This window comes from Numida meleagris, chromosome 3 (genome assembly GCF_002078875.1).
Source record: "Numida meleagris isolate 19003 breed g44 Domestic line chromosome 3, NumMel1.0, whole genome shotgun sequence".
Lineage (NCBI taxonomy): Eukaryota > Metazoa > Chordata > Aves > Galliformes > Numididae > Numida > Numida meleagris.
In genome coordinates this window covers 57,625,381-57,647,784 of record NC_034411.1, presented here as the reverse complement: position 1 = coordinate 57,647,784, position 22,404 = coordinate 57,625,381, and the positions used below count along the sequence as shown (strand labels likewise).

Below are 22,404 nucleotides of genomic sequence, written 5' to 3'. Positions count from 1 at the left end.
GTCCAAGAGAAGCTGCTGAAACACCTGGAGGAAGCAAATGCGGAGCAGCGATCTGAGGCCCAGGTGAGGTCTCCTCCAGCTTCTGCGCGCGTCCCCGGCCTGTCCCTGGGGCAGAGGGCTTCTCCTGGCCCTGCTCCAGGCCCTTTCGATCGCCTGCTGCTGCCGTTTCCCTCAGGCGGGCCTGGCCCGGCCCGGCCGCTGTGGCTGGCCGCATCAGAAGGTTCGGGCCTGCACTAGCTGCCCCTTGTTCTTTTGTGCAGGGGATGGTCTCTCTGCTCAGCCACGCTGCCGAGAGCAACTTCCACCCAGTCTTGGACACGCTCACTATGTTTGCGTCCAGGCTGTGCAAAGGCCGGCATGCGAGGATTTCCGCACGCAAGAAGGTGAAGCGTTACGGGTTTCTATCGTGGCTTTCTTCCGCCTGATTTTCACGGCAGCTCCTGCCTTGGGAGCCCAGGTGCATCATGGGGCGCTGGGGGCCCTTGAGCAAGCGTCTCAAGGCACTTCTCCCCCCACAGGCGGAGCTGAACAGCCCAAGAGCTCAAGCCACACGCAGCGCCCTCATACTCGCCCATGGCAGCTTGGCGCTGCGTGCCTCCAAGGAGCAACTGCTCGCCCGCCTGGAGAAAGACATCGTGGGCAACATCCTGCTGCTCTACAGCTGCAGCTGCCGGGTGAGAGCTCAGGGTGTGCCAGGGTGTCTGAGCGCCCAGCTGCAGCCCCTCCACCTGGGGGGATGCTGAGGTGGGCCTTCTCTTTCCAAAGGTCCCTCGGGGAAGGGTTTGTGGCCAGATGAAGATCCAAGCCCTTCCCTTAGTGTTGTCCCCACGCGTTCCCCTTGCGGCCCTTGGCCCTTCCCTCAGTTCAAAGAACATTCTCTCTTGGGCCTCAGGACTTGCAGAACAAGCTTGCACTGCTGGAGAGCGTCAGCAACATCTTCTCTGCCTTCCAAGCTATGGGTGACTCCAGCTGGTTTAACCCCACCTTGCAGGCCAAGCTGCTGGAGGCCCTGAGGGTGAGTGCCTGGAGCCAGGGCTGTCTCCCCTGCAGACAGGGGAGTTTGGGGCTGTGCCGTGAGGCTCGCTTCCCTGGAGGCAGGTCTCCCTCAGCCACACGTCTCCAGCTGGTGGGGATCTTGGGTGCTGGCAGGCAGCGGCTAGGCAGCAGGCTAGGTCCACCTGCTGTGGAGCTGCTGCATCCTGCGGTGCCTCTGTGGGAAAGGTGGGCGTGATGGGGCCAGTGTCTGGCAGCTGTGTCTGCCTCGGGTCTGGGCGGAAGAGCTCTCGCTTGCTTTTTTTTTTCTCCCTTGCCCACTTGGACAGTGCCTCTCTGGGACTTGAAGGACTTGCTGAAGGAGCACTGCTTGGGCATCCCTGTATCCCCAGTGCGCCCTCAGTGTGGTTCTGGCCCTCTCAAAGTCTGTCTGAGGCAGGAATTGCTCAGTCACAACTTGAGACTCTCCTTTTTCTAGTGGCGCGTGGGGGAGAAGAAGTAGAGCGGTTTGCCCTCGAGACGGGAGCCGGCAGAAGAATGAAAAGGACAGCTGAGCTAAAAGATTTGTATTATTTATTAAAAACTTTGAATGCCAGAATCCTGGCTAAGGAGTGAAAAGAGTATTTTTTTTCACCAAGTCTTCATTTTAATAGCTGCTGTAGACCGTCTCTTCTCCATACCAGTTACGCCATGCGCTGGTCTGCAAGGGCAGCGGACGTCCCGCAGCACAGCTTGTGGCTGCGCAGGCGTGGGCATTTCCACGGGACACCAAGACCCCTGCTGTGGATACGTTGTGTCTCCTGCAGAATATCATCCAAACACATGGCTTGCCAAAACTGGTTACTTTGTAGTTCACAGTCAGAGAACTACACGAACACCGGGTTCTTCCTAAGTTTTGACTTAGAGGTACAGGTCTGTTTTGCTCCGAACTCTTGGAGAATTCCCTTCGGCATAACCAGGTGGTTTGCCATGGGTCCTCTCACTCCTGCTCGCTTATATTTCCACATTAGACTCTGCTCGTTTCATATGTTTTTCTTTATCCAGCTGCTTACTTATTTTTCTGCATCCTCCTTCACGGCGTGTTTCCGTTTCCTTGTATCGGCAGGCAAAGAATTAGCCCTGCAGAGCTCATCTTTCTCCACGTCAGATGACATGTTCTGTTCCCGCCTGCCTCCCTCTCATTTCTCTGTGCCTTCTTCACCCTCGGCCTCCTTTCTCCGAGCAGCAGGTTGAGGCCAGCTGCCTCTCTAGCAGCACCCTTCCAGATCACCTCTGCCTGACGCTCACGCTCCCTTTCACCCCTCTCATTCTCATCCTTCCTCTTTTGCTTCACTTGTCCTTGCCCCTGATGTGTACGTGCCTGCAGGCCGCGCTGGCGGCAGGTGACGGCCACTGCTGAAGGTGCTGACATTTCGCCACTGCACATCACCTCCGCTTCCACAGCAGCCGTGTTACTTGCTGTTGGTGACATTTCCCAAATCCTGTATGGACTTCATAGCGACGAGGCGGTGCTGGGTTATGCGATGAAAGGCCGCTGTTGCCCATTCGTGGAAGAACCAGAGGCCCATGGGCTGGGGAACTCTGGCCCTTCCCTGTGCTGTCACAGGAGGTGAGCAGCCCCACAGCTGGGGGAGCCTGCAAGGAGCTGGGGAAAGGCTCTAGAGGCACCTCTGGCCAACTCTGTCCACCCCAGTCGTTGCTTGGGATGTAGAACAGGGCATCTTGAGATCGCAAGCAACGTGAAGGAGGAACCAGAGGTTGGAGAGGAGGGAAAAATGGATAAAAGGGGGCAGTTGCATGTACATAAGCTGCTGGTCACCGCGCTCGTCTGGCCGTGCTCTGCACCTGATCAGCGCAGGCTGTCTCGCGCGCGCGCGCGTGTGTATGTGTTACTGCACGTGTGCACTTGTGCATCGATGAATGTCAATGGTGACAGATTTTCTGCATGGAGGAGTTCAGTGACACACCACACCTCTGCTTCGTCCACACTTCCACGTCAGACGCCGTTGTGTCAGACTGCTCCTCTGCTGCCATCTGTTGCACGGCAACAACACGTAACGGAATATCGGTGGGCAGGTTCAACCCCTACTGCCACACCACCGCCATCTGCCTCGGATGTCATGGGCCAGCACCACACAGGTTTGTAGCACACCGGTGTTCAGCTGGTGCTGCGGTGCCGGGCTGGGCCACTGGGCGGGGCAGTGCCGCTGCCATGATGGCACGGGGCAGCGGGCGGGCACAGGGCCAGCTGGGCTGCGGGTCGGACACGCCTCTAACTGGTAGGGGCTGGCCTGCAGGAGAGGAGCTCTGCAGAGAAGGGCCTGGCTAAATACCATGGTGTATTCCTCCTGCAGAGAGATACTGAATTCTCTGCTATTATTTCTGGCAAATAAATCAAAAGACATGTGGCTTAGTTGCTTGTTTTTACGTGTGAATGGTGAAAATGTCAGCATTTAGGGTAGACATCCTCTTAACCTCCAAACCATTCCAACAAACATCTAAAGATCAACTGCGAATAAGAAGCCCCAGAGCATCATACAACTTTCACTGGGTAGAGAGAGGAAACTTGAGAAGAAAATGCGTATCTCTGCAAGGACATGGCAGTGCATCCTACGTAAAGCATTGGCTGAGATGGAGGAGGAGTCCTGAAGCCATAGCAGAAGCAATCACTGAATTTTCCCTCAGAAAAAGCCAGATTTCTGGGAAGCGACAAAAGTAGAAACCGTCTCATTGTAAATGGATGTTTGCCTTGCGTTTAAGTCTGTACTTAGCTTTAACTAAACACTATGGCGTATTCCTCCTGCTGAGAGGGATACATAGAATCATAGAATCACAGAACGGCTTGGGTTGGAAGGGACCCCAAGGATCATCAAGCTCCTGCCCCCCTGCCACAGGCTGGGCCAGCAACCTCCAGAGCTGGTACTAGACCAGGCTGCCCAGGGCCCCATGCAAACTGGCCTTGAACACCTCCAGCCATGGAGCACCCACAGTCGTTCTGGGCAGCCCGTTCCAGCACCTCACCACTCTCTCTGTAAAGAACTTCCCCCTGACATCCAATCCAAACCTTCCTTTCTTGGGCTTAATACATGTCGTTCCTCTATCGTAGCATTCATATAAATTATTTTTGAACTCTTTTTCTTTCCATTGACTGTAAAGAGTACCAAGGAAGGCTAGCTTGGAAATCTGTCTCTTTGACACCTGAATTAGATGAGATAATTTGATCAGTTTGGAGTTAGCATGACTCATTTCAGCAACATGAACATATCTGCAATTTGTTATGAAGATTATCATAAGCTGAGTACATTTTGGTCTTAAAATAGATGTTAGCCCAGTGTTACTTTTCTGTGTTCTTACAAGAAACATAAATGAAAAACATATGTATCTTCCTTAAATATTCTCAATTCCCAAATTACTGAAACCAAAATAGAAAAAAATCTCATACTGTAAATGCTATTTTTCTAGATTCTAACAACAACAATTTAAAGATTGTTATACCTAATGCCAGCCACCAGTGTATCATCAGAGGAAATTCAGACATAACTGCAAAGAGAAGAAAAAGAGAAATATTTATTTGTAAACAAGAAAGACGAGGTTATGCAAACATAATATGATATGATAGATGATATACGTCTGCTTAGTTCTCCTTTATAAATTATATGCATTAGATTTATTAAAATTGCAAATTGTTATTGAGATCCTCATCATTCAGATGCTTAATCATACTGTCATGCTCAGTGGGCGAGCAATCCCCTTGGGAGTCAAATCTTAAACAGTACAAGTGTGTGCTAAGCTGAGGTTTTTGACTGTAAAATCTCTGAAAAGAGAATTCATTTATTATTACATACCCATACAAGGTTTGGCATAACAGAGGCACTGCTTGCATTGTAGGAAGTCAATATACTCCTGCAATCCAAACAATTTCAGCAGCCTGACAATTTCAATTTGATGGGTGATAACAGCACATGAAAGACAGAGCTGTGCCCTGCAAGCGATCCTGGTTACCTGGCATGCTCTGCCACATGTCTTGCAGCTACCTCTGCCTCATGTGAGCTGCCCCACGTCCCTGCCATATGATTGATCTGAACCACTGCAGCCCCATTAGAGGCTGTGGAGCAGGGAAGAGAGCTGAGAGCTGCATTCTCCACAGTGTGATTTCAGCAGCACAGCTTGGGTTGCCCATAAGAAAGCATCAAGAGCAGCTCTGCACTGTTTGGAGATCAAAGTGTGCCATGTAATGTAATGACAGAAGACTGTCTGCTGCTTAAGCTATACAGAAAGCATATTTTGTTGTAGTTTTTGTAAATTTCTTGATTTAAATACAAAAAAAAAATATTCATAAGGAGTAGTGGTAGCTTAAATTTCCATGAAATTGAATTTAGTGAATGAGAAATTATGCTTAATTGTTTAAATTCAACTCTCTATCTGTTTCTGGAATAACTTGACATGAGAACTAGGGACTCTGTACAAAGTGCTAAAGAACAAAACAATGATGCACTGGAAAACAAAAGATCAATTACATTGTAGCAGAGAGGGAGTTCTAATTCGTCAGTGATGCTTTTTTCCTACCCCTAATTCTAGAATTAAAGTATTAAGCTCATTTTTATAGAAGAAAAATAGTCATCATGTGGGCTCTTCCACCCAGTTCTTTTCCCTTCCTTCCTTCCAGAAAAGGAGAAGAGTTTCAGAGAGAAAGCAAACAACACTCCAATGGTAACATACATCATTTTCTTCAGTGAGGTTCTAGTTCAAATATTTTAACTTAAAAACACCGAATTTTCTTTGGTGAAGCAATCTCCATTTTTATTCTGAACTAATGTTGAAGAGTCAATGAGTCAGAAGTGGACGGCTATGAATTTCTTGTTTAGAATGCACCTCCAGAAATGATCTCTAGGCTGAGTATTTGACATTAACTGTCATTACAGATTACAAACTAAATCTCTGAAATATTTACAACAAAAATGTGTTTTTAAATGCTGCAACAAAAACAGAATTGATGTTTACAAGTAAAAATGTAAATACATGCATAAGTCAAATAGATGGAAAGCAGAGATGCGTGTATATTCAGCTCCAAGCAAGAATGATAATCCATAATGCAACAGGTGAGTCATGGTCAATTGGTCCTTCTTTATGTGATGCTATACATATATTTAGCATACTTACCGATGGAAGTTATGATTATATGAATAACAGTAACTGTTACAGCATAATCCCAAACCCATTCTTCCACCACAAGGGCAAACAGCAGACCACAAATGAAGAAAGTTATTTCCAATGAGACTACAAGAACTGAAAATGAAAATAGAATATTTACTCCAAGCATAGTTTTGAACATCTTTCCTCTTATTCCAAGGCAATAGCAATAGGAAGTTGAAGTGCCTGAGACAATGTTATGCAAATTATGTTTGATTAAGTCAAATATTATGCTAGTGCTTTGATTATAAAGTTCATTTCTAATTTTACCACAGACACCCACATGGGTTCTATTCTGATTTACCCATAGACTTGGAAATATTCCATATTTTTTTTAAAAAACATGGGGATGAGCAGTAGGAGGACCAGTGCTCTAAGTATTGCCTTGAAGAGAAATGGTGTGGAAATGTCATTGAGAGACTATCCATCCAGAATCTCTGCACGTGGCACTAAATAGACTTGGTTGATACTGGCATAGGTCACTACTTTCTCTTCCAGAACAGAGCAGTGTGGTTGAAGGTTTACATCCACTAGGAAACTTCATAGCTTTCTCCCTGTCCACTGTTTTGCATCATGCATGTGTAGCAGTGCAACTTAAAGACAAGACACACAGGGGGAAATAAAGAAGAAAGCCATCCTTATGAGCTGAGCACAGGCCATCCCTATGGATCTCATTGTTCCACATCACACTGGGCTAGCAGGAGCTGACTGCGAAATGCCTGCTGGTCCTCCAGCTCTACCCTGGGTGTAGCAGACAATAACAGCACACTAGTGACTCATACAATTTTCAATCTAAGGTATTTTTCTTCTTTTTAAAGCATCTAGACACATTGAAATAATATTTATAACAGATTTTTTTTTACCTTTGCAGTAATGTATTACCTAACATTACTGTAGCTCAGAGAGAACATTATTATTTTTTCACTGTATTTAATTTATACATCTGGCAGCATTTTGTGACTCAGTTTTATTCCATTCTTTATACAGTCAATTATTTCCTACTGTAATCTGGATCTTTCACCCAGCAGTAAAAAGTAATGTAAGAAAGCAAACGAAAGAAAAACCAACTATAAAACTACACATGGTTAGAAAAACAGACAATACACTTCAAAAGAAGTAATATTTGATGGTGATTTTTTCTTATTAAAGTTAATTTTAATAGTATCTACTTAAATTTTTCCAATAATTTTATAATTTCAAAAGTATGCTCAGTGTAGGCAGATGCGTTGTAAGTTACCCATTAAAATGGGCCGGCAACTGTAGCTCTGATCTGAGCTGAGACTTCCTTTTTTATTTGCCAGCTATCTTTTAACGACATCATTCTACTTTTAGAAGGCATGAGTGAGACTCTTGAACAAACTAATTCTCATTTGCAAAGCCGTTCAGAGAGCTCAGCTGTGTCTCTATGGCCATAGCTTTTAAGTATACCTGGTTAGGTTTTGCTGCTCCATGCTACTGCATCAGTTGGATGGAAGCCAAAACTGAATTCTAATCAGTTGTGTGACATAGTGGCTGTCTTTGGCACCTTATAAACATGCTGCATCATACTGTCTGATACAGTTTTGGAGCACAAAGGTCATGTTGAGGTACAGTAATCACATTAGGGCCCTGAAGAGTAGTTCTAAAGGAATAAGATTTAATTTCCTTTTCCATTGCTGCAAATGGGATGTTCTTTTTTTCATCTTAAATCCATATCAACACTATACAAATTTTCGTGCATTTTTATCATTCTTTTTCACGTGATCAACTGAACAGTTTGCTTTTCAGCAGTTCTAATTAGCAGATCTAATTGTAGGGGACGTGGTTTTCCTTTGCAAGATAGAATGCAAGTGTCGTTCAGACAAAACTGCAGGAATTTGTGTTAGGATGTATAAAGGTCTGTTTAAGAGGTGAATTACAACAAAACTCTGAAATTTTAATGTCCGCTATATTCACTATATTCCAAAGCAAAATTTCCATGAGTTGGATATGACCTATTGCTTAGCTTCTGAGTCCATTATTGTTCATTAGAAATGTGTTGCAATATGAAAGTTAAATTTAATAAATTTTTGGAGGAACTTTACAGAGAAGAGGTCATTGTTCTCTCATGAAAATGTGGCATCCTAGTACAGTAGTATGCTGTCTTCAAATGATCAAGATCAGAACACCCCAAAGAAATGCTTAGGAATCATCTGAGTAATAAATAACAATATATAAATGAAAAGTGCAGCAAAGATGAATAAAGATTTAAATACGGTGTAGTTAAAATACTGGAAATATTACCATTACTAAAAAAGCCCTAACATATTGTCCATAAGGAAGACAAGTTTACATCCAGATATGATCTATTTTCTTGACTGAGAGAAAACAGAGAAAAAAAACTTAACTTACCTAAATAATGTGGGTTAAGCCATGATGGATTTGTCTTAAAATCAAAAGGTGCCAAACCATCCAACATTTTGACCCTGTGGAAATAGAATAAATAAATGTAGCCATAAATTTAATTTTCAATAAAGCTTTAAAGATTACACGAGGAACTATTGGTCCTTTTAAATAAGATTTCAGATGGAATATTCTGGACTTTATAGGCTTTCTACATGTCATTCATGTTTTGATCTTGCCCTTGCACACAGTTTCTGTGATCTCCACTTCTATTTAAGACACGTCTGGTGCTATACATGCTAATCAATAGTTTCCTAAGGGAAGATAATTTCTCTTTCATATTGACCATAACATCTTTCCTCTTTAATTTTTTATGTCATCTTTCTCTTATTTTCATTTGCTATCAGGATGCAAGTGCAAGGAAATATATTAGAGCCAGAATTTTATATTGCTTTTGAGTATCCATTTGCTGATATGTGCATTTTAATGAAGGTTTGCGTACAACAATTTAGCTGAATTTGGAAAATATATTCACAGAATAGCTGAGACTGGATGCCTCCAATTTGAATGCCTCTTCTCCAGAATCACTGCTCTACCTGTTATATCCTGTATATCCAGCTGTAGCATGTGGTCATAGTAAAGACAAGGAAGTCTTACTTGAATATGGCAAAGCAAATGGAAAGGACCACATAGTACACAGTGTAGAAAACCGCCATGCATATCAACAGGTTCACCAGAACAACCTGTGAAAGGGAAAAAGAAAATAAAATCTAATGCTATGTGTACAGCTTGTATATAATTTTCAAAAATAATTCCAGATTTCTGTCAAGGATAATATTTTAGAAAATATAATATTTAACCAGATTTTTTTGCTGTTGCTGAATACAAACAGGTTGTTAAAAGCATTTTTGTACATTTCAGCTCCTAATGTGTTGTTATAATTCATGGTTCTTTGTTTTAATGGTGTATCAACTACTTAGATATTGAATTTATAACCATTCAGAGTGAGAAGCATATTTATTGACAGTTACTACACTGGTGACCCCTTTAAGATCATTCAGATGTATAACAGCTTAATTTTTAACTTAGAAGAAATTCTACCACTGTAATTATGCTGAAAACAGTTGAAACTGTTTTATACTGGTGAAACAGTATAAAAATAAAATTTAGAAGACTATAAAGGAGTAACTAGTAAGTTTTCCAGCCTCTAGAAGAAATGTCATCCCAGTGTTTATTTCCAAAGCTATGGATGTAGACAACTTAAGTGAGTAATAAGGGATATCCGTTAAATGCTTTTCAAAGTTCAATTGCTTGTTTATTTAAAATAAATAAATTCCAACTCCAAATTAAAAAGAAACAAACAGCAAAAATAACTAAAAACTAAGTGTATGAGTTTCAGAAAGTAACCACTATTTTATGATATGACTTTATGATTTTTTCGGTCTTGGAGGGTAAAGGGGTCCAGGAAGGCTGGTCGCTCCTCAAGAAGGAAGTCCTGAAGGCACTGGAACAGGCTGTCCCCCTGAGCCACAAGATGAGCCGGCGGGGAAGGAGACCAGCGTGGATAAACAGGGAGCCTTTCCTGAGGCTCCAGGAGAAAAGGAGAATCTACCCCTGTGGAAGAAGGGACAGGCAACTCGGAGGGAGTACAAAGAGGTTGTTAGGATGTGGAGGGAGAAAATTAGAAAGGCAAAGGCCCAGCTTGAACTCAGCTTGGCTGCTGGTATGAAAGGGAACAAGAAACTCTTTTACAAATATATTAACAGTAAGAGGAGGACCAAGGAGGATCTCCATCCTTTACTGGATGCAGCTGGGAATGTGGCCACTGAGGACAATGAAAAGGATGAGGTTCTCAATGCCTTCTTTACATCTGACTTTAAAAGTCAGACCAGTTATCCTCAGAGTACTCTACTCTCTGACCTGGAAGTCTTGGATGGGGAGCAGAATAAATCCCCCACAATTCAGGAGGAAACGGTCAGACACCTACTACTCCACCTGGACTGCCACAAGTCCACGGGGCCGGACAAGATCCATCCGAGAGCACTGAGGGAGCTGGCGGAAGAGATAGCCAAGCCACTTTCCATCATCTATCAGCATTCCTGGTCAACTGGAGAGGTCCCAAAAGACTGGAGACTTGCCAATGTCACTCCCATCTACAAGAAGGGTAGTAAGGAGGATCCAGGGAACTACAGGTCTGTCAGCCTGACCTCAGTGCCAGGGAAGGTTATGGAGCAGATTGTCCTGAGGGAGATCACATGGCATTTGCAGGACAACCAGGGGATCAGGCCCAACCAGCATGGGTTTGTGAAGGGCAGGTCCTGCTTGACCAACCTGATCTCCTTCTATGATCGAGTGACCCGTCTGGTGGACGAGGGAAAGGCTGTTGATGTGGTCTACCTAGACTTCAGCAAAGCCTTCAACACTGTCTCCCACAGTATTCTCCTGGAGAAACTGGCAGCCTGTGGCTTGGACAGGTATACTCTTTGCTGGGTAAGGAGCTGGCTGGAGGGCTGGGCCCAGAGAGCGGTGGTGGATGGAGTTAAATCCAGCTGATGACCGGTCACGAGTGGTGTTCCCCAGAGGTTGGTGCTGGGGCCTGTCCTCTTCAATATCTTTATTGATGACCTGGATGAGGGCATTGAGAGCACCCTCAGTAAGTTTGCAGACGACACCAAGCTGGCAGGAAGTGTCGATCTGCCTGGGGGTAGAGAGGCCCTACAGAGAGATCTGGACAGGCTGGATCTCTGGGCTGAAGCCAATGGGATGAGGTTCAACAAGACCAAGTGCCGGGTCCTGCACTTTGGCCACAACAATCCTAGGCAACGCTACAGGTTTGGGGCAGAGTGGCTGGAAGACTGTGTGGAGGAAACGGACCTGGGGGTGTTGGTCGACACCTGGCTGAGCATGAGCCAGCAGTGTGGCCAGGTGGCCAAGAAGGCCAATGGCATCCTGGCTTGTATCAGGAACAGTATGGCCGGTAGGAGAAGGGAAGTAATTGTCCCTCTGTACTCAGCACTGGTGAGGCTGCACCTTGAGTACTGTGTCCAGTTTTGGACCCCTCACTACAAGAAAGACATTGAGGCCCTGGAGCGTGTTCAGAGGAGGGCGATGAAGCTGATGAGGGGTCTGGAGCACAGGCCTTATGAGGAGCGGCTGAGGGAGCTGGGATTGTTCAGTCTGGACAAGAGGAGGCTCAGGGGGGACCTTATCGCTCTCTATAACTACCTGAAGGGAGGTTGTAGTGAGCTGGGGGTCAGCCTCTTCTCTCTTGTAACTAGTGACAGGATGAGGGGGAATGGCTTCAAGTTGCACCAGGGGAGATTTAGACTGGACATTAGGAAACACTACTTTTCTGAAAGAGTGGTCAGGCACTGGGATGAGCTGCCCAGGGAGGTGGTTGAGTCACCGTCCCTGGAGGTGTTCAAGAAACATTTAGATATAGCATTGAGAGACATGGTTTAGTGGGGTTATTGGTGGTAGGTGGATGGCTGGACTGGATGATCTTGTAGGTCTTTTCCAACCTAGCTCATTCTATGATTCTATGATTCTATGATCAAGTACTAAGTCTTTAAGAGAAGAGAAACACTTGGTCTTCACTTCTCATCTGAAGTTTCAGAAGTAATGCAACCAGAGAACAAACTGAACCTTAACCTTATCATGTTCAAAAAATGCCTTCAGATCTTTTCTTTTCCAGTGAAGCATTATCTACGCCTCTGCTCAGCTAGATTGGTTTCCTGAATTATGCAGACCCTAGGATTTACACTAATTCATACAGGTATAAGGTAAAATTATGTTTTAAAGGTTAATATGCTTTGGTAACAAAAACAGAATCCTGCTAATGCATAACACTTGCATTTTGGTTTATTAGGGATGATACAACAACATTCTAGCTTTTTAATTGGGCCACCAGGACTGGGGATAGCTGTACATTACATTTGAGTAACTGCTTTGGCAATATTATGTGCTTAGCTGAGAATGTGAAACTGAAGACATTTACTACAGTCAGTTAGAGTGGTAAATAAAATCAGTTATTTTCTTTAAACTCCAGTTTGTCTTGCATTTTCTCAGTTTAGCTGGTGCTTTATCATGCCACATTTCTCTTTCTCCTAACTAACTGAAGCACTGGAACAGGTTGAGCAGAGTGTTGGTGGATGCCCTGTCTCTGGAGATGTTCAAGGATCTTCCTCTTCCATATGTGTTCCGCTCTTCCCCTGTTACAGATTTTTTTCCCCATTCTTTATCTGAGGATACTTAAGCTTACATTTCACTTCACGTATCTTTCTTTACTTCATGCTGCTAGTATTTAAAGTATGCCCTATTTCATTGTATATTTTTTTATGATCCTTTATGTTCTGACTTTAACCAGACACACTCTTATGAAATGAAAAGACATTATGAAAACCTGGTACTTCGTCCCACAATGGCAGTCTCTTAGTTATTCTTCCACATTTCAATATTCTTGAGGTCCAGCAAAACATAATATGTAGTAATAGGCCCTCTTTCACTGTACTTTGGCATTTTTTTTCAGACAGAGACAACAGTTATATCATTTCCCTTTGTATTAATCTTGTTCTTCAGTGAAGGATTGAACATGGACACTATTAACAGCAACACTCCTCACAGCAAAAACTGTTGATGTACTGATGGCACATAATAAGGCCATTATGATCATTCTGATCTCTTACTTACACATTCTGGTGCCTTTAGTTACTGATAATTATTTAGCAGAAACTAAATCCATTTCAGCTTTTAAGGGTATCTCCTTCACTTAACTTAGAAGTAAAATCTGTGTGGCAGAAAATGCATTCTTAAGAATAGATTGAAGTGGTTTGGATAACATTTACTCAAGATGTCTGTATCTTGTGTGTGATGACTCATCCTACCTAAAAGTATTCAAACTTCCACATTCAGCAAAAAATCTGTCTCCCACTTGCTATAAGTTCCAAGAAAGTAAGGGAGAGGAAGGCTAAGCCTAGGGTAGAGCACCTCTCCTATGAAGACAGGCTGAAGGAACTGGGGTTGTTCAGCCTGGAGAAGAGAAGACTGGAGAAGAGAAGAGGAGACCCCTATGTGGCTTTCCAATATTTAAAGGGAGTTTATAGACACAAGTGAAATCAACTTTTTGCATGGGTATATAGTGATGGGACAAGGGGGAGTGGTTTTAAACTAAAGGAGGGGAGATTTAGATTAGACACTGGGGGAAGTTTTTCATAGAGAGAGTGGTGAGGTGCTGGAACAGGTTGCCTGGAGAGGTTGTGGATGCTCCATCCCTGGAGGTGTTTAAGGCCAGGCTGGATGGGGCCCTGGGCAATCTAAACTAGCACATGACCTAGTGGCTGGCAATCCTGCTTGTGGCAGAGGGGTTAGAAACTGATGATCTTTGAGGTCCCTTCCAACCCAAACTGTTCTATGATTCTATGACTCATGACCACACTTTTCCTTGATTATTTTTACTTTCACAGAATCATGGGGTTTGGAAGTGACCTCAAGAGATCATTGAGTCCAACCCCCCTGAAAAAGCAGGTCCCCTACAATAGGCCACACAGGTAGGCATCTAGACAGATATAAGAAGTTTAAGGACATGGAGAGAACAATTATGCAGTACTAAAGGATCCAGCAGTACATGCTTTAAAGCCATTTGACCCAAAGATTGTATCTGTGTCATCTTGATGGGGTTTTCTTCCATTATTTTTTCCAGCTGTCTTTCAATGTCTAGACTTTCTCATGAAAAAGCATGCCACAATTTAATTCTGGATGTTGTGAGAACATACTTTATTGTAGAGAGGAGCTTAAACTTACTGAATAGTACTTTGAATAACTAGTTTGTGAAATACCCTCTAGTTCTTATGTTATCAGAAATAGTGAATATTTTGTCCCTACTTGCGTTTTTCTCTGTCATTCCTGATTGTTTCTAACTCTGCATGGTCCTACGTGTCAGACAACTAAGATGAAACTTTCTCTGTACCATGTCAGTGATCACTATTTTGTAAACCTAATTTTTTACGTAAAACACAGTTCTGAGCCAAGATTTCTGTTTTTTAAAAAATGTAGAACACAAGCCAGTTCTGAAATGTAATTTTCATTTTTGTTTAATTTGTTGTATGTTGGTAAAAGCTGCTGAAAAATAAGTCCTTACTCAAGGAGGCAGTGCCTCTGAAAAGCTACAGATGAACATTAGCTCAAGCTAATTCTGTTTTTGGAGCTTCCCTTTCCATTGTGTGACACAAAATGAGCCCTTAAGGCTTTATGTTTTAAGGGGGGAGAATAAGAAGATAAGTGGGGGAGAAGTATTACCTCTAAACACCGGATTTGGGAACACAAAGCAGCATCCAATTTAGCATCAGCAATTTTTTAAGTGTGTTAAGAAATGAAGAAGGTGCAGAGAAGAGCCATAAAAGAGAGCTGATGGCTAGAAATGCTTTTTTCATTAGGACTACAACTCTAAAGAGGTCAATCTGTTTAGCTCTGAGGGCTGATTTGATTATGATGGATAAGCACCTTTGCAGGCGGAAAATACCAGGTACTTAGGGGCTCTTTAATCTATCAGAAAAGCCATATGAAGTAAACAGCTGCAAGTTATAGCTAGACAAATGGAAAAGATACTTGAAAGACATTTTAAACTGTAAAGGCAATTAGTTAATGGAACAAACTGCCTTTGGAAATAATGGATTATTTAAAGCAAAATCAGGTGCCTCTCTGGATGAAGCTTCTCTTGGACATCCCCAGTGTTTACTTCTGGCCAAGTGATAAATAACATACTTATGAAACCATATGACATTGAAGGAAGTGTGGATTTTGTGAATTTTGCAAATGATTTTTATTATTTTTATGTTGCTAGATATGAAAAGTGGAAGTACATCACTGTATCTATGTCCCACAATTACAAGGAACACTGATTTTTAATGCAGTAGGCAAGGAACCCATTGTGCCTATACAAACTGGTATTTGTCAATGTGTAAATGGCCAAGAGAGTCTTCTACTTTTCTATTGCTATTATTTCTTTACATCAGAATAAAGTATAATAAAAATGGAGAATGATTAGTCTCATGTCAACTGGTTTTCTCTGAGGGGAAATACAGCTTTCTCATGCCCTGTATCTTTACTACTATTCTAAATGGCAACAGGCCAAATAACCTATGTGGTCTTTTCTTTTCCATGACGTGCTCCATGGCCATTGCAATGTTCACTGACTGCAGTGTTTCTTGCAAGTAACATGCTGCCGCTCCTGCCCTGAAGGTATCTCTAAACATTGGAAGCTGAATCTATGGCACATTTTTGGTGAGAACAATTTCATCTCATTTCTCTAAGTAGATGCACATTTTCTGGAATTCTCCTTGTAAGCCTTATCTGCTTCAGATGCAGATTTGTACTGTAATAAAAGTGGAAAGACAGGACTGAAGTGAAAATAACAAGGCTGAAGAAAGGCTGTGAGCTGATGGTCTGTTAACCTCTAATTACAGTAGGAAAATTCCTGGCCTCTCTTGAAGTCAGTGACAAACTTGCTTTGGCTTCAAAGGCCCAGGATTTTTGTCTCTGAACCCAGAATATTAGTCCCTGTCTAAGTGGCACAGAGAAGTATTAGTGTGCTTTGCCTAGTCAAGGAAGCTAAAGAAAGACATGCAGCCCAGTGCTAAGAATACGATCTGAAGTGAATAACATGAAAATCAAAACCCTTTGAAAAATGTCATGCTGTGTCACATTCAACTTTTTTTTAACCTTTCCATGGAAAATTATATGAATTTTTGAATATCAGCATATATTTTACTTTCAAACTTTTTTTCCCTTTCTAACCCCTCAAATATTTCAAAGAGAGAAGTACAAGTTAAGAACTACAGTCATTTGTTATATGTCAAAGGCATTGAAAGAAAGAATTTTAGGAATACACCAATGTCATTAAATTTGGGATAAAATTCCAAGATTGTATCTCATACATACATCACTCCATATATTTTGAAATCCTTCTTGTGAAATCTACTTTGCAGTACTTATTATCAGCCCTATAGGATACGATCCCCTTCACTATTTACTTTTTAGGAAAAGGACATTAAAAAATACTCTGTAAGAATAAAAGAAACTGCTTTTTCAAGATCTGCTGCAGCTGAATAATACTCTAAATACTACTAATACTCCAGGTACTACAGCACTATACATACTCAATTTCCTTTACCTTGGTTTCAGCAGTTTTGACCTTGAGAGCCATGGACACATGATGAGTGAAAGGAAGTACTGTTGCTATATTTCTTAGGCCAATATCATCAGGAAGAAGCAGCTGTTTTTCACTCCAAAAAACATTCTTATAGGTAAGTACAGGACAGAGTGAGGTAAGTTGATTGGATTAAAGTGAATTGAGACAGAAGCCATCTGTGAGATAACTGTAAGCTGCTGAAGACCAAGCAGAAAATCCTACTCACTGATTTAGTGCTCATACATTTGTATCTACACTGGGCAAAAGCCTGTCTATAATACAAATTCACCATTTAGAGACAAAATTATGGGTAATATTTTCTACCTTCGATTTGATTTTTTCAACACTAATTTGAATGCAGTTCATTAAGATTCCTATACCTCCATACTTTTAATTAATTTTACATTTTTTAACATTAATTATGTTGATCATAGGTGTGGAACAGTACATTCTTCACATTGTTCCTTGTTAACATTTTTCTTCTGTCACTTCATTACATTACATATAACTCACATTAAATTAGGTATAATTAGGTTAAGAAATGATAGACTTACGTTATGACTCTTCTCCTTTTCTTGTTTCTTCAGGAGAATGAAATTTAGCATGCTTTAGGGAAGCTCCACATTCAACTGAGCAATTCCTTAATGGATTTGAATTTGACTTTTTGCGGATGCATTATGATTCATTATGGTGTATTACTTGGAAAAAAAAAATTAGATCATATAAGGGAATGCTTCTGAAACTGAACGAACTTTTTTTTTTTTTTTTTTTTTTTTTTTTTTTTTTTTTTTGCTATCACTAACATAGTCTGTGCAGGTTTCATTATTGTTAGTGTCTTTTTAATCAAGCAAAATTAATGCTGTCTGGTTTAAGACGTGGTCTGTACAAAGCAAACAAAAGCTTTTTCTCATGGATTTGATAGTTCCAGGTTGTGAATACTGCCAGAAAATGTATATGTAGTATTGTGTGAAATTCCTTCCTGTCCAAAATGTGAGCACAAAGACCTGAGCTTCAGTGCAGTGCAGTGATGTCAAAGGAATAGAATGGAACAACAACAAGAAAAACTTAAATCAATTTGCATAAATATTTGCAATAGTCACCATGCCAATGGTAGATTAACAAAAAAGTAACGGTTCTAGTAATTAAGAAATCATTGTAAATAAACAAAAGTTTTCATTCAAAGAACATCACGTCTATTCCAATGAACCAGGGCCTAAAATTTGCATAAATCTTTGCAGTAACTCTAAGTAGCAAGATAATTGAAAAAAAGTAATGGATTCCATTAATCTAAGATCATTATTAAACATAAGCATTCATGATTTACTTGCTCAGTCAGTCTAACCAAAGTTTGAGGATAGAACCAAAGTCACCAAGTTTGATGGGTAGATAATGGAAGCTATCAGCATGGATTTGCTGAGGAGGCTCCTCTCATTCCTGTTGTGAAGTCGAACACTTTAAATAGTCTAAGAGAGGACGGCATTTCTGTTGCGGCCTTGCTTCCAGCCTGGAAACAGCTGAACTGTTGTAACAGTAACAAACAGCAGCAAATCAAAACTGGGAGTGGCAGAAACTGTGTGTGATCCAAAATGCTAACTAAAAAACTTAGTAGCGAATTGGAAAGATATTGTGTTGCTGCTAGCAAAACATCCAGATAGCGGAATAGCCACTTTTTTTCACTAGGTCAGCTACCGGAGATACGACAACTCCTATTCAGCACAGGGAGACATGAGACAAATTTTAATACAGGTTAAACTAAATTATCTATTTTGGTCTTGACCGGCCATATTTTTTTTAAATACTATTTTCTGAAGCAGTGAACTGCAGACTGTTAGTGATAAGATGAGGGAAAATAGTACTACATTACTTTTTACCCCGGTGTTTGCATTGTTTTGATTTATAGAAACATCCAGGAAACAGTTGCTTCAATAGCATATCGATACCTTACCACACATGTTGGGGAATTGTTAATAAACAGTGTTATTTGGGATGTGGCTGTACCCATATACTTTATTCCTATTGAGGAAGACTTAACAAATAGTGATAAAAGTGTAACTGCAGATAGTTACAGAACAGAGAATAAGCCCAGACAGCTTTTGAAAGTGAAATTAAAGATACATCTATAGGCCGTTATCTCTTCAAAGTGACGGATAATGGCATAATACCTACTTCCTATCTGCTACCTGGGGTGAAATAAAAAGTCATATTGTAATAATGAAGAGAAGATTTGTAAATCTTAGTGCTTAGTTTGTTTTTTAGCTTACTGTTTGTGTTTTTAATAAAATGCTCAGATTTAAGCCCAAAATTTATAATGCTCTCTGATGGCACTGCAAAAATAACAAGCAACATTTGAAGAGGTGTATCATATGGCAATATTACACAAATACCTATCATGGAAATTAACAGGTGATCTGTGCTGCTGATATACTGATTATGGGCTCTACAGCACAGTATGCCTTCTGATGCAAAGTCAGACCTGCTTGCTTTTTTTTTTTTTTTTTTTTTTTTTGGTAATTACAAAGAACATAGGGTCTTAGAATCAGGAAAATGACTGAAATCCAGTGCATATTTATTCATTATCCTGGAATACTTCAGGAAAATACAAGGATCAACCAAATGGATGCTATCTACATTACATGTTGAGAAAGTCTTAATTCTTTGAAGGGTGATGACATCAAAACATGTGTACTCTGTCTCCATCTGCTGATAGGAAGAACAATACCTAAATTGTGTACAAGAAAAAAGAGCTAAGAGAAGAAAATAATAAAGTGGCCACTATTTTTTTTAATAACAGCAAGAATATGTAAAGATAATTTGATTGAAATGCACATTTTAAAACAAACAAACAAACAAACAAAAAAGTGCTACAATTAATCGACTTACAGTGTGTTACAACTTTAGCAAATATTACCTTGTTGTATTCTATGAAAGACACAGCCCACGCATAGGTTGATGTTGATCAGACGTGCATTATACAGCCCTAATATGACAGTTTGGCTCCTACATGGAAAGAGAGAGAATTCTGTGAGGCCTGGGGTCTATCTCCTTCCCTTGTTTAACTGTCCTGTAGGATGGGTAAATTTTGAGGGATTGGAAATGTAAGAATTCAGTGGAAGCAGGAATGTACTTTCAATGATGCAGTCTTATTAGTTCCAAATTTTGTCAGATTGCTTTTAACAATGACCTAACTCCTGAAAATATCTTGTAAATGAGCTTTCAGCTCCTGAAAAGTTGTCTCCTTGAACTTCATGTAAAAGCTCACGAACTCGAAAATGTTCATAGTACTAAACTCGACATTGATATCATTCTTTTTGATGTGCAAACTGCAAATGAATTGGATTCTCTAGGAGATAATTAACACCAATGAGCAAATTGTATCTACAGAGATGGCTTAATTAATAACAAAAACAGCAAATAACATTTTTCTCTTTCATTAACTGACATTGATGCTTCTGTGAACAAGTTCAATACAGAGCTTGAAAGTGTTGGCAAAGGAACTAATTTAATAGGCTTTATTTATTCAAACTATACATTGTTTTTATTGTTTGTGAACCGTGTGGGATTGACAGAACTGGAAATGAAATCTTCTGTTTATCTAGGGCTCTCACACAATTGTAGCAAAGTAAACTTTCCACACCAGTCCCACTATATGTCTAAGAAACAAGTTTAATTAGCTGTATTTTAAACATCAATATTTGCCCTTTCTGCTGTCCCAAATTTTGAAGGTATTCTTGTGTCTCTAGTTTAGTGGGAAAATCTGACGAGTACAGTGAAGCTCTGAAAAATCTCTTCAGGACTTAGGCCCATGGAAAAAGGAGGAGAGGGCTGTGAAATTGCTGCTGCTGCTGGTAGAGGAATATAGGTCATGATGGATCAGGCAGTCTCAGGAGAGGCTTGCACAGCCGTGCTCACTCTGGTTGCTGGCACCATGGCCACTGGGACCCTGAGCCACAGTCTGACTCCAGCTGCTGGCACAACACACTCTGTTCACACACATGCACATGGAGCACAGTTCCTTATCCAGGAGATAATTAGAAAGGAGGTTAAGAAGGAGATGGATCAGACCACATTGATTAGGAGCAGGCCATGACCAGACAAGCATGCAGACTGGCCAAGTATCTGTGTGAGACTGGCTCTTTTTACCCCCTTGTCCTTCTACCTTCTCACATTTGTTCTTCCTCAAATCACCTAAACCCCTCTTTTTCCAACTTTTGGTTCCTCCCCAGAACATCCTGCAACAAATCCTGTACTATGCCCAAATGATTATCCTCTGCATCCTATAATGTTCCCCACACCCCAAGTAGCAAGCTTTTTCTTCTAAAAGGTGATCTGGGGCTGCTCCAGCTGGACTGTGGAGGGTTTCACATCCAGACAGTGGGGTTCGGGCTCTCCTGGCACAGCTCTGTGAGGTTTCCAGATTTGCTCCTCAGGGCCAATGGTTTGGGCCCACGGCTGCCATTGTCTCTCCATGTTCCCTGGGTTTGTGGAGATGGGCCGTGTCCCTCCTGTGATGGGCCTGGAAGCAGCTGGGAGTATCATGGGATTAGATGGGCCTGGGAGGAGCCCACCATGGGATTCTTAGGGCTCCCCCTCCCACACTGTCTCTCTGTGCTCCTTCATGGATATGCAGATGGGCCATTGGCACATAGTCTAACAGTTAACAAACCCGTTTTGCCAGCATTTGGAAAAGCCAAAATCTAGCTGACAGGACCCAGTAGGTGATTTTAGAGCGGTTGAACATTTTATGGGTCTCTATTTTATAACTGAGTGTGCTAGCTGGCATGGACAGGAACCTCTCCAGCCACATTTTATGTGCAATCTCATTTCTGTGCCCAAGAACATTCCCAGCCACGCACTAATTCACAGGAGTAGATGTAACTGTAATGTCTATAAGAAAGGACCTAACAGACTCATTTTTGTTCACGGCAGGCGGTTGTTTACCCAGCACAGCAATGTATTGCACTAATTAACTATCTTCTTCTGGCACTCTGAGGAGAGATACCAAAACCGACTCAACTGGGTGTGCAAACTGAACACCTTCTTCATTTGCAGAAGTATATTTTCTGATTGAAGGACAGGTTCATGCACTGGCAAGGTAGTAGATAGAAATCTGCACTGCCAGTAGCTACAGCAAATGTGCTGAAACACATCTGAGGGATAGCTGGGGAATATCTACTGGGGACAGTTCCATACTCACAGGTTTCCTTTTGCTCTCCTAAGCAGTAACTTAAATAAATTTACCTCTATTCTTTCACATTGTGCTTTTAAGATTACGTAGTAAATCATTCTGCATGTATTTTGTCCTGTTCGTGCAGTACAATTTTGCCGTTTATTGGTATATGAGGAAAGTGATAGTTTTAAAAACAGCAAGCCTCTAAGCTAGAGATGTCTCTCTAAAGGAGCCAGGATAAACTGTGTCTTTTCTTATTAGATTGAAAAGTGACAAAAATTAATGTTATTTGCAATCTTTAGTTTGAACTCATTTAGTGTGAGAAAATTCAGAAATTCTGAAAGTGCATCGATGTAGAATAAATCATGTCCAGGATGGATTTCCATCTACAACACTTTCTCATTTGTATTTATTTTTCTACATTCATGGTGTAGAAAATTTGTCTACTTTCTATATACACTGCTTTTACTTAGAAAATAAAAATGCATGGTGTTGAAACAACCTTGTT

The 22,404-nt window shown here is 41.5% G+C and overlaps 1 protein-coding gene and 1 long non-coding RNA gene across 2 annotated transcripts in view; one reads left to right on the top strand and one right to left on the bottom strand.

Annotated features, from left to right (window-relative positions):
• The window catches only part of LOC110396373 (maestro heat-like repeat-containing protein family member 2A), an 8,020-nt gene extending 6,602 nt beyond the window's left edge, over positions 1 to 1,418 (top strand). Inside the window, 4 exon segments of the mRNA XM_021391996.1 lie at positions 2 to 63; positions 261 to 383; positions 519 to 674; positions 893 to 1,418. Coding sequence (XP_021247671.1) covers positions 2 to 63; positions 261 to 383; positions 519 to 674; positions 893 to 1,231 — 680 coding nt within the window. The 3' untranslated portion in view covers positions 1,232 to 1,418.
• The window catches only part of LOC110396743, a 38,856-nt gene continuing 18,001 nt past the window's right edge, over positions 1,550 to 22,404 (bottom strand). Inside the window, exons 3-8 of the long non-coding RNA XR_002437222.1 lie at positions 19,638 to 19,726; positions 17,284 to 17,427; positions 9,202 to 9,287; positions 8,554 to 8,627; positions 6,154 to 6,279; positions 1,550 to 4,533 (exon numbers count right to left, since the gene is read on the bottom strand). This is a non-coding gene — a long non-coding RNA (uncharacterized LOC110396743). The remainder of the gene's footprint in view (positions 4,534 to 6,153; positions 6,280 to 8,553; positions 8,628 to 9,201; positions 9,288 to 17,283; positions 17,428 to 19,637; positions 19,727 to 22,404) is intronic.